The 12,505-nt window shown below is 36.7% G+C and overlaps 2 protein-coding genes across 2 annotated transcripts in view; both read left to right on the top strand.

The window, feature by feature from the left end:
• LOC123535932 (synaptojanin-1-like) overlaps nt 1–12,505 on the top strand; it is a 100,012-nt gene that overhangs the window by 68,913 nt on the left and 18,594 nt on the right. The window contains exons 22-24 of the mRNA XM_053529198.1: nt 780–1,000; nt 3,535–3,661; nt 4,070–4,170. Coding sequence (XP_053385173.1) covers nt 780–1,000; nt 3,535–3,661; nt 4,070–4,170 — 449 coding nt within the window. The remainder of the gene's footprint in view (nt 1–779; nt 1,001–3,534; nt 3,662–4,069; nt 4,171–12,505) is intronic.
• LOC123558425 (uncharacterized) lies at nt 5,436–12,375 on the top strand. Its single transcript, XM_053529199.1, has 3 exons — nt 5,436–6,901; nt 7,436–7,651; nt 8,034–12,375. The coding sequence occupies exons 1-3, from the start codon at nt 5,893–5,895 to the stop codon at nt 11,174–11,176; spliced, it is 4,368 nt and encodes a 1,455-aa protein (XP_053385174.1). The 5' UTR covers nt 5,436–5,892; the 3' UTR covers nt 11,177–12,375.

Here is a 12,505-nt window from a genome sequence, read left to right as displayed (position 1 = left end):
AAGGTCACAGGGGGCATCTGTCCATCACACATCACTTTCGGTCATTAACTGGAGAACCATTTGACCTAGAACCTTCAAACTTCATAGGATGATAGGGCTTACAGAGTAGATGACCCCATTTTTGCTCAATACCTTGAGAACCACTTGTCCCAGGATGTTGAAACTTCATAGGATGATTGGACATGCAGAGTAGATGACCCTTGTTGATTTTTGGGTCACTTGATGAAAGGTGGTAAGCATGGTAAATCATTTTCAATCAATAACTTGACAACCAGTTGACCCAGGATATTGAAACTTCATAGGGTGATTGGACATGCAAAGTAGATGATCCCTATCGATTTTGGGGTCACTCTTTTAAAGGTTGAGGTCACAGGGGCCTGAACATGGAAAACCATTTCCGAGCAATTACTTGAAAACCACTTGACCCAGAATGTTGAAACTTCATAGGATGATTGGACATGCAGAGTAGATGACCCCTATTGATTTTGGGGCCACCCCATTAAAGGTCAATGTCACAGGTACCAGAACATGGCAATCCATTTCTGGCCAGTAACTTGAGAAGTTTGCTACAGTAATTTTGGTGAGCATCCGTCGGTGTTATGATTGCCTTGTTTGTAGTTGAGTTTCAGTTTCCCCATAATATCATCAAGAAATTATTGTAAGGTTTTTGAAAGTAAATTGGCTTGCTAGGTTTAAGATGGAAACAATTATTCATGCTGGTGTTAATGAATGATTGCCTTGAATCTGTAATTTGAGAGTAAACATTGTGTTTTCTACAGGAACACAAAGTCCCGCTGATGTAATGTTATCCGGCTCAAACACAAGTCTAGAAAATGCAGGTCTTCCCCCAGCACGGCCACAACCTGCAAGCAGGCCTAGACCACCTCCACCTACAGCAAGGCCAAGGGAAACAACTCCACCACAACAACCACAGCAGAATGTTTCAGACACAGTTATTGTTCCTGAGCAAGTTTCAAGGGTACGGGGAGCTATGCCAGAGGTATTAATTGAGATTCTTATATACAGTGAAACACCGCTCGCTCGAGGTCGCAAGGGGATGAACAAAATGCTCGAGTTATCCATGGTTTCGAGCAGCCCAAACATTGACCAACATATGAAGAAAATTGAAGTTTGTTTTACCAGTTGTCACCGAGACCATTTGCAGAGGAAACGGTGATGCGTAAAAATAACACACTCGTGACATTTTCAAAAAACGTATTACAAACGTTATTTATGATAGATCATAAATGGCAGATGTGAAGAAACAGCTAAGACATTTTATATTTTTTTTATTTGAAATACTGTAATAAAATTCGCAATTTTCTTCTCCAAATTAAGATCTCATAATTATCGTCTCAATTTTATGAAAAGGCTATCTTATTTCCTTTATTTGCATGCAAACAAATGTTGATTAAAATATTAAGATCTCATAATTATCTTCTCGATCCCGCAGAAAAAAGTAAAAAATTAATAACAATTTCGATCAATAAAATTTTTCTTCCACCTTTCATCAAAAATTAATCTCATTATCAGATCAAATATACCAACAAACAAACATTTAAGATAGTCGGAGAATAGACAATGCAATTCTCACAACGTTCGAAAATTCTAAATTAACCGATACATTCTGGCCACCGAAGGTATGAAAAGTTTTGACACCTCTGCTCGAGTTTGCCATAAGCAACAAAGAGTAAATTAATACACAGGGACCAGGTGTCATGCTCGAGCGATCGAGTTATCAATGCTCGACCCAGCCATGGTAATTTCACATAGAAAATAGAAGGAAATCGGCCGGGACCACATGAATTGCTCCAGCGAGCCCGGGTGCTCAAGTCATCGATGCTCGAGCGAGCGGTGTTTCACTGTACTTAATGTTTTAATGTAATAATTTATCCCCTGTTGGTTGACCTTCCGTCTGCAATATTCTCATTCTGCAATAACTTTGAAAAATAATAGATAATTTAATGAAACTTGTTACTGTGATAGAGGACATTGGAGAGATTATAGAATCTGAGTCTGTAATTTTTAGAGAACCGTCAAACTGAGTCTGCGTAGAACATAGAATTCTGTCAAAAGAAATACAGCAATTATTTTTATGGGTCTGGTTTGAGAAAACATGACATATTGTTTTATGGTTTTGTTTATTCAATTTCTATCTGTCTGTTCTGGACACTTCGGTAGTCAGAAAATATACAGTCGAAGTTTGTTCACTTGAACTCGACTGGACAAGCAAAATTTGTGAGTTATCAGTAGTTCAAGCCAATGAAAAATATACGTTATATAGATATTTTGCCAGAACCTGACGTTGGGTGGTGTACGAATTTTCCAAGTTCGAGCAGACGAAGTTTGACTGTAACAGCTACAGCTTTCAAACGTAACATGATAACTAAGTGTCATTAGAAGACAATATCTTGATTTTGGTTTTATCAGTAGGATCATTCTTTGCACTACTTGTATTTCCATTCTTTTTTGTTTGTATAAAAATATCCTTTAACATATTGGACTGCTGTCATGAACTAGTATACAGTGATTTGTGGTTGCTTTATGATATATTATGGAGTGTTAATTTCAGCTCATGATTACAAAGATGGTAAAATTAAAATTGAAAAATGTGTTAAGGCTAAGTGACCCATTACTTGTCAAATTTATGTGTAATCTTACCTGTAATTTTACCCAAGACTGTTTTTACATGCTTAAGCAGTTAAGTTTTTGGGTATTATTGTGTCTGATATACTTCTGTGAATGTTTGTAGCCCCTAATTTGCCGCTTGTCAAAAACTGCATAATACAGTGTTTTTGATCATTTCCAAGGTAAAAGTACTTGCAGACAACTCTTGTTATGTTTCCCCTGTAGGTGGGGGAAACATATTGTTTTTGCCTTCGCCGCCTGTCTGTCAGTCCGTCCGCATTAAGCTAATCCGGATTTCACAGGTCAAACTGCTGGCCGGATTTCAACGAAACTTCACAGGAATTGATCAGTACCAAGCCTAGTTGTGCATATCGCTAGCACATTCCACTTCACTGCACAAAATGGCCACAAGAGCTCAAATTAGAAAAATCTTGTCTGGCTTTCACAGGTCAAACTGCTGGCCGGATTTCAACGAAACTTTACAGGATTGATCAGTACCAAGACTAGTTGTGCATATGGCTGACATGTTCCGCTTCGCTGCACAAAATGGCCGCCAGAGCTAAAGATCGAAAAATCTTGTCAGGCTTTAATAGGTCAAACTGCTGGACAGATTTCGATGAAACTGCCTTCACCTTCATGTATTGAATCCGTTAAAACCAACTGCAACTGATGTTTTGACTTTTGCCCTGCATACCAACAAACATGCCCCTCTTCCATCAGTAGAATACCTAGGGGGAGACATACGTTTTTGTGACAAAAACATGTTCTAGTTTCTAGTTTGTGTGTTTTTACTGCCCTGTTCCACTGTGCCCTGTTAGGTAGAGCTCTTCTCGAAACTCTATTTAACACATATAACTTTATGATGTACGAATGTATAAAATTGAACTCATTTTATTTATCATGTAGCAGTCTGTCAGTAAACCTGGCCCTCCACAGAGACCTGGACCCCCAGCAAAACCTCCGCCCCCTCAGCGACCCTCAGGAGGACCCCCCAGACCAACGCCAGCGTCTTCAGCTCCAGTCAAACCACCAGGTAAGTACTGTGACCTGAGGAACTGAAACTAATAAGCATTTGAACATGTAATTCTCCCTTTATACATGTAAGTGCATTATTTTGATATATATCATATAGTTTGTAAGCAATTGGATCATCTTGATTACAATATTGTGAAGAAGCAGGGGTTCCAACATGCCCTAATAATTGTGCATTCTTCTTAAAAATAAATCGTATAAGTGTTTAACAGTAAAAATATTATGCTAAACGAACCTCCAATTTTATCTGGGGATCTTGACCTGTTTTATGCTTTTTTATTACAAAATTTAGATGTTACCACTCATGATTCAGTTTGTCATACATAATATTCAAGGTCAAGCAGTCAGATCAGATGAGGGTCTTAGGGCCACTGTTGCTCTCTTGTCATTATTTTATATTTATTGATAGGTTCTCCACAAAGACCCAAAAAACCAGTGTCAGGGCCTCCCATAAAACAACCACTGGGACCACAGGCTATTGGAAAAATAAAATCAAAACAACAAAATAAGGTAAAGTATGCTTGCCTGAAGTTTTCAGAGATTTTCATATCTTTTTGTGTAGACTGAAATTGAAAATTTATCTTTCCAGTCTGTTTGAATCATGAAGTATCTTTTTGTGTTTTCTAAATATGAAACTTCTAGCTATTTATTTACTGTGACTGTTACTTCTTCAAACACCTTTACTAGTCTTTAGACAGAAATTCACGGAAGTTGGTCTTTCTATTTATTTGGCATAATCTATTTTTCAGTCACAATGTTCTTATATGTATTGCAAAGTTTAAATAAAATTGTTATAAGAAAACTTTTTTCCTCAAAATCTACTTCATGTGTAGATGTTGATTTAAGATGTCAAAGAAACAGACTAATAAGATAAAAAAAATACATGAGAATTATATGTAGTGTAATTACTACTATTGATGAAATGGGATAACTGAGTTTTGTGTTAGAACATCTGCAGAATACTGAGGGCAAAGATGCCAAGGGATACTACAGATGCTATACCAGGAAACAGTTATGTGCTTATGCTGTTGTAGCATAAAATGTGTAAAATAATTCAATTGGTATTATTTTAATTAAGCGATAATTTCCTTTCAAAAGTATTTTAAGTATGCATTACAGGGTGGTATTATGTTTACATTTCACCATAGAACATGCATTCATGAGAAGATGTGTATACAGTATTTCATCTCCTTGTTAACAGATTGTTACCCTCCTGTAGAAACACACCTTGAAAGCTACAATTACAGCTGTTTTATGCTAGAATGTTCAATATAGGACTGCCATGATTTTTACATTAATTTCATTTTTTTCTATTATTTTTTCAGAAATATGTATTTTTTTCTTCATAAGTGTCATTATATCTTCATTGATGTGTCATTATTTCTTCATAAAAGTCAGTGTTTCTTGAATGTCGTTATTTTTCACGACTGAATCAGTATATCTTTATGAATGTCATTATGGTAGGGTGACAATCAGGTCCAATTTTTTTTGGACCCGACCATAAAACCTAACAAGCTGAGTCATATATCGAAATGTTCGGCATAGTCTGAAGTTAATCAAAATGCCGGGCTATAAGATGGCAACTTGTGGCGTTTTGAGAAATCCAAGATGGCCACCAAGATGGCCGCCGAGATCTCAAAAGACACCTATCTGTCTATATAGACAGAATAACACAACTGTTTATTCACTTTTATTTGTTCTTTTAATATAATTGATACGAGTACACATGATTTATATTATCTGATCACTTTTCAGCACCCAACTGATTATTTATATTTGAATTTTGACTTTTATAGTCAAACTTTTGGATGAAATTGGGGGGTAGGGGGTGGTATTTTCAATGAGGTTGTGTTATTTTTAGACTATTGCTGTTTTTGTCAAAAGCAGTTTACTTCAACTGGCAAACAAACACTAAACCCACTTAAGTTTGATACATTGCTATCTATTTGCAAGGAACAAAATAATGAAATATCACAAAATATTGTCGTAAATGAAGACAACATTAGAAATGGTGATGTAAAATTGTCATATCATAAAAACTGTCGAACAAAATTTATATATTTAAAACCATTTAATTCCAAACCAGATGTAGAAAATGGTGCCTCTACATCAAATAGTGATCTTGCGACACCACCAAAGTATACCAGGTCACAGTCAGATCAGTTTAATTGGAAAGAAAATTGTTTCATATGTGGGTGCAAGTGTAGCACCAAACATCGTTCTAAATGGTCAATGGTTGAAGGATCAATTGATGAAAATTCTAAAATGTATTCACAACTATTAAATATATCTTCATCAAAAAATGACATGAACTTACACTCAAGATTGTTAAGTTGTAAAGGAGATTTGGTGTCTGTGGAGGCTAGATATCATAGGGGCAGTAAAAACAAAAATTGCTTGTCTAAGTATCTGCTGAATTTGGCTAGCCCAAATACTGATAAAGTTCTTGACCAGAGCATTTTAGAAAAAGTATGTACACAGTTGAAAAATGAGTTACATATTGAGATTGAAACAAAACAAAGTGTACTTGAATTGACTGATTTAAAATCGAGAATGATTGAACTTTTTGAAAAACACGGAATGGAAATTGGAGTTTCGATGATGCGCACTAACAGATTAAAAGTTGCCTTTGGAAAAGTTTGGCCGGAACTTATGTTTATTCCACGGGAAGGTACCACCGACCTCGTTTGTTCACGAGAGATTGATGTTGATGAAGCGTTAGCAAAGTATGTCAAGTTAGAGAAGTCTTTTCAGTCGGCAGCCGAACAGAATGATATTGAAGAATGCCTGTCCAGTGTATTCTTAGATGAAAATGCAAATGAAAACACAGTTTTGTATGAAGCAGCTGTTATATTGAGAAGACGAATTCAGCAGTCACATGGCCTTGACAATATGTACTTTTCTGAAGATGAGATCAACATTAACGAACAGGTCAAATTCTTAGATCCTTTATTGTTCCAATTTGTAAATTGGGTAGCCTCTGATTCAAAACTAGAAGATAGTCATAATGATCCAGACCAGAGAATAGTATCTGTGTGTTCAGATATCACATATCTAGTTAAACATGTGATAACTCCCAAACACCTCGGATTATCCATATATCTCCACCACTCATTCGGGAGTAAGAAATTGATAGAGGATTTACACAGTCACGGATACACATTGTCTTACAACGAATATAGACAGTTCTTAACATCTGCAGCATTACATGCATCATCCATGCAGAAGAAGACATTTTCAGGTATATATAATAATAAATCTCATGTCAAATAACAGTTACAGTTAAATCTCTATTTAAAGATCACCAATGGTTTCAGAAATGTTTGGTCTTTATCAACATGTTATAATGGTCTGACAAGAGTTAAAAATGGTGGTCTTTGCAGACATGTTTTGTAATGGTGGTCATTATTCACAGGTGATCAAACCGACCACTTATTATCTGCAGACTGCCTTTTATATAAAAGTGCTTTCCGTGAACGGCTGATAGCCATTTTAAAAATATACAATGTATTTAGTCTAATAATTATTTGGTGTAAACAATATTTATTAATCACAATTCATTTAAAATATGTACATTATATATAACAAAGGTATACAGGATTGAGTAGGAAACTCTGAGCTTATTTGAAATTCTCTCCTTATATAACATTATAATTATACAATACTTATTTAAATACAAATGAAATTTCACAGCAACAATAACAATAATCACTAAAAAATTCTTTAAGGTGTAATCATGTTTGGCTGGAGTGTAATCATGATCTTTTTTATAAAGGTGCAATTATCCCTGCTCATATGTCACGGGAAGAAAGACCTGATGATGACCTAATCGTAGTTGCAGCGGACAACTGGGACCACAACGAAGCAACGCTTAGTGGGAAACAGTCTACACATGCCATGACAAGTATCCTGGTAACTGGAAGAAACCGGTGTGCATCAGAGCGCATACCTAGAGTGTCAGAACGGTCAATCAATCTATCAAGTCTACCAGGTATAATAAAATAACACGTAGAGTAATATTTTAGTTTTACTATTATCGATATAATATAATAATAAGAAGAATAGTTATATTTTATAATAATGATGATGACTTATTATTATTATTATACAAGAATATTGATATAATAAGTAATAATAAGTAGAAATGTTTTTAAAATGACATGACAGTAAAAGAACATGTTCATTTCATAATATAGGATGTTTGATATTCATGTAAGTAACTGCATAATTATATTGCAAGCTTACTTGACATTAGCAATGTGAGCATATGAAATTGATACTATTTAGGTGATCAATAAACGATAAGATTAATTCAATAGCGACAGTAAATTCATTGTAATAACATATTTGTTAATAAAGCATTAATGTTGCAGGTGTTGGACTATCAAATACTCTGGTGTACAAGAAACCTACAAGCAGGCCAATTCCACCATTATCTCCAGTTGAGATCAGCGAACTCAAACCATCCGAGCCCGCCGAAACTCAGAAGATGCGCACAAATGAGTTAATGTATAACATTAATCGATTAGTAACCACTGAATGTCTGCCGTGGACTGTTTTTCAAACACATGCATTTCCTGATTCAGTTCAAGAACCATCTGAAATTGTGTATAATCCAATCATCATGGCACCTCCAAATGATCCAAACACTGTTTACACAACACTTAAACGCACAAAAGAGCAAGTAAATGCATTGGGTCAATCTGTGTGTCCAGTAATATTTGATATGGGTTTGTTGACCAAAGCTCTGGAAATTGTGTGGTCTAGACCTGAGGAATTTGAAGGTGTTGTACCGATTGAGGGTGGAATGCATTTTCTGATGAGTCTTTTTGGTGGTATCGGATTTATCTATGGTGATGCTGGGCTGAAACACTTATTGGTTGAGTCAGACGTTTTTGCTCGAAACACCGCTGATCATATACTGTCAGGCAAAGACTTTGATCGTGCACTTCGAGCATTGCTTATGGTTGACGAAGTGCTAAACAGGCGCCTGTTGATTAATTTTTTCAGATGGGCAGAGGACTATGGCCACACTATCCCGCTGTCGCTTTTTGAGAAGTTTAAGCTTCTCAACATTAGATCAAATGGATCTGACACAGTGTTGGCTGAAATCGGCAACCAGATCGAGGTGACAATCAGCCCACTTTTGAAAATGTTTCGTGCTGAAGGTAGGCTCAATTCACCACTATTTCAGTTCTGGGATGATTACTTGACTCATGTTTCTTTGCCCCTCAAACTCTACCTTGCAGCTTCAAGGCATGCACTCTGGGATACCTATATGTACAGTAAGACCATATTGTTGCCGTTTCTCTTTTGTTCGAACCGCACTGTGTATGCACGGTACATGCCTTACATGGTGATGAACATGAACCGTCTGCCAGATACTCTATTAGATAGTTTTCAGAAAGGCAAGTTCGTAGCAAAACTCACAGATGGCACGTTTAATTGTGTTTGGATTGATTACGTATTGGAGGTCACTCAGAATAAAAGTCTGAAATCATCAGGTGGAATAGTTGGAATAACACACAATGACAGTGCTTTGATGCGATGGTTCCTATCAAGACCATTAACAGCCAAGTATGCAATGGAGTTTCAATCAGGGCAGAAACCATCACACCATGACCCTGGGAAACATCACACAGATACTCCTTACCATAGGAAAGCATGCAATGAGTCTGTTGATCAAATGCTTAAGCTCTTTGAAGAGGATACCTTCATTGATCCGTTTTGTCTGACTTCACCCCCATCTACCCTTACAAACATGGCCACCGGTGTGCCAGCCCCACCAGAGATTGCTGCAAGTCTATTGGGATGTCACATTACTGGTGAAACGATGTTGCACAATTTTGAACGTGACCGATTTCAGGTGAAAGGTGAACAGCCACCGAAGAAAAAATTCTTTGATCCAATGCCTCGAACAAAGGTAAAGACAATGGGAGCCACAAAGGCATCAGTAAAACTAAAAAACAAGACCCTTAACATCAATGGCGAAGAGATGTACCTCAGATTACTTGCCATCAATGCATACAAGAAGGTTCCATTGGAACGTGTTGTTTCCTTCGAGAATGCCCCAGCTCCCTTAAGTTTGTTTGCAGATGATGGTACGATGTGTTCAACCAAAAAATCAGATTTCATGCAGAAGTTAGAAAATCTTGCCGGACCTGAAAATGTTATCAGGAATTGTTCTGACATATCACATATTGATTCTGTTGTGTTTGATGGTATGGCCATTATACAGATGTTGCAACCAAGGATGTCAAAAGCCACTTACCAGCAAATGGCTGAAGCATTTTGGGATCACATCCTAAGACTGAGTGCAGGTGTTTTAAATGTACATGTTGTTTTTGACAGGTATGATGAGAACAGCTTGAAGATGCAAACTCGAGAAAAACGTGGTGAGAATGTATTATCGATTGCCCCTGTCTCAATCCAGCCCAACATGGTCATTGGAGATTGGAAACGTGTCCTGACTAGTAGCAGGTCCAGTTCTGAACTAACGAAGCTATTTACAATGTATGTTGCTGCTAATTCTCATGTCCTTCTTCTTGATGGTGTAGAGGTCTTTGTCTCAGGTGGTCTCTATGACAAAGTACTTAGAATGACAAATGAGTATGTAGCGTATGACAAATCCCTTTTCTCCACACAGGAAGAGGCTGATACTAGGATGTTGCTGCATCTTGTACATGCCGCCTCTGAAGGTGCAAAGAATGCTGTCTTATTCAGTCCCGACACAGATGTCCTGGTACTACTTGTTCACCATTATAGTTGCCTTGGATTGTCAGAGTTGTACTTTAGAACAGGCACTAAGGGCATGCACTCTGATAATACAAGGTACATCAAAGTACATACAATACATTCAAAATTGCTACCAGCTAACAGATCTATCCTGCTGACTGTCTATTGCATGACAGGGTGCGACACATGTTCCGCCTTCTATGGCATTGGAAAGAAAAAGGCGTATAATATTCTCTGTCAACATGCTGCCAATCTTTCGGGGCTTGCCAGTCTTGGAGAAACAACCGAAATTAACCAAACACAGATATCGGCAGCTACCTATTTCGTCGGACTTCTTTATGGTCATGACAAATGTCTGTCTTTGAACTTACTTAGACGGTTTCTTGTTCAAGCTGGCAAGGTAAAGCCAAGAAAACTGCCTCCCACAAGTAACAGCTTCTTGTTACATTTGTTGAGATGCGTGTACCAACTCTACATTTGGAGAAATGCATTAACACCTTATGTTGATTTGCCTGATCCATTAGATTTTGGGTACACTAAGTCTGGATCTGGATTGTACACTCCCCAATTCATGTCACAACCAATGTCTCCCCCAGAGCTCCTCAATGACATGGTGTGCACGTGTGATAATCAGTGCAAGGATGATTGTGTTTGTTCCTCAAATGAACAACCTTGCACATCAGCATGTCAGTGTGAAGGGTCATTGGACAGTCAAAGTATATGCCAAAATCTTTTTACAATGCTGGCAAACATTTGTAGTGATGATGAGGATGATATATAAATCACAGTTTCACTTAAGAGTTATGTTCTTTCTCAGTGTCATGCAACAGCTAAAGCATTTTAACCCCTACCATGCTGGACACGATTGATTTTGTCTTTGCGGCCAGTGTAGACTACATCCGTGCAGTCTGATCATGGTCTGCACTGTTCGCTATCCAGTTAGAAAATTTTCAGTAAACATCCCTTCAAATGATAAATGATACTGTCCACATCTTAAGATGGACCAGTACATTATAGAAATTTAGCATGGTAAGGGCTAATTAGGATTTTACAAGCTGATAATGGGACATAGGTTATGAAAACTGTTAACACAAAGAAAAAATCTTGGCTTCGCCTCAGTTTGTTTCTGTATGTTAGTTTGTTATCCGCTTTTATTGCCCATGTCCTGTTACTGGCTGGTAAAGTCCTCTTTTTTCTATCCTATCTTAATCATTAAAGATATAGAGAAAAAGTACATGGAAGATTGTGTTTGTGGGGTGCCATATTAACTTACATTTGCTATAATGTAAAGTTAAAGCCCTACCTCCACGGCTATAGTGTTCATGCAGCCCATTATTATAATAGGTAATAGTTAATTGCCACAAGTCACGCTTTTGCATACATAAACAGGGAGCCATTTTAAAAGCTTTGTTTCATTCTTTACTTTCTTACACTAAATGATGCATTATAGTATTAAGTTAACTGTTGCATTTATGCATAATGCATAGTGATTTGCGATATACACGTAGCATTGAGCAGCAAATCATATATTTGCATTTTGCAAAATTTTACCTTAGATGAGATTCATTTTAGATTACACCACCCACATATAAATCGCCTTATAATCATATAAATGTATTTTTTCAATACAATTGCTATTATTTGCAATTGCCTGTGTTTTAACTAGCATTTGAATTTAAAAAAAAAAAATGTTTGACTGAAAATAAAGAAAATATCAAAATAAATACTACCCCCTACCCCAAATTTTCCCATATTTTCGGCTTAAAATTGTCAAAAATCATATATTATTTCTAACTTTGATGTTAATATGTCTTTAATTTAATGTACTATGTGTATTTCTATTAATTATATCAAAAGAACAAATAAAAGTTAATAAATTGTAGTGTTATATTGTCTATATAGACAGATAGGTGTCTTTTGAGATTTCGGCGGCCATCTTGGCGGCCATCTTGGATTTCTCAAAACGCCACAAGTTGTCATCTAATAGCCCGGCATTTTGATAAACTTCAGACTATGCCGAACATTTTGGTATATGACTTAGCTTGTTAGGTTTTGTGGTTGGGTAAGTCATTAAATAAGCCACTTATCAGCTAATTGTCACTCTACCATT

Source organism: Mercenaria mercenaria, chromosome 17 (genome assembly GCF_021730395.1).
Source record: "Mercenaria mercenaria strain notata chromosome 17, MADL_Memer_1, whole genome shotgun sequence".
Classification (NCBI taxonomy): Eukaryota; Metazoa; Mollusca; class Bivalvia; order Venerida; family Veneridae; genus Mercenaria; species Mercenaria mercenaria.
This window is presented reverse-complemented; position numbering and strand designations above follow the sequence as displayed.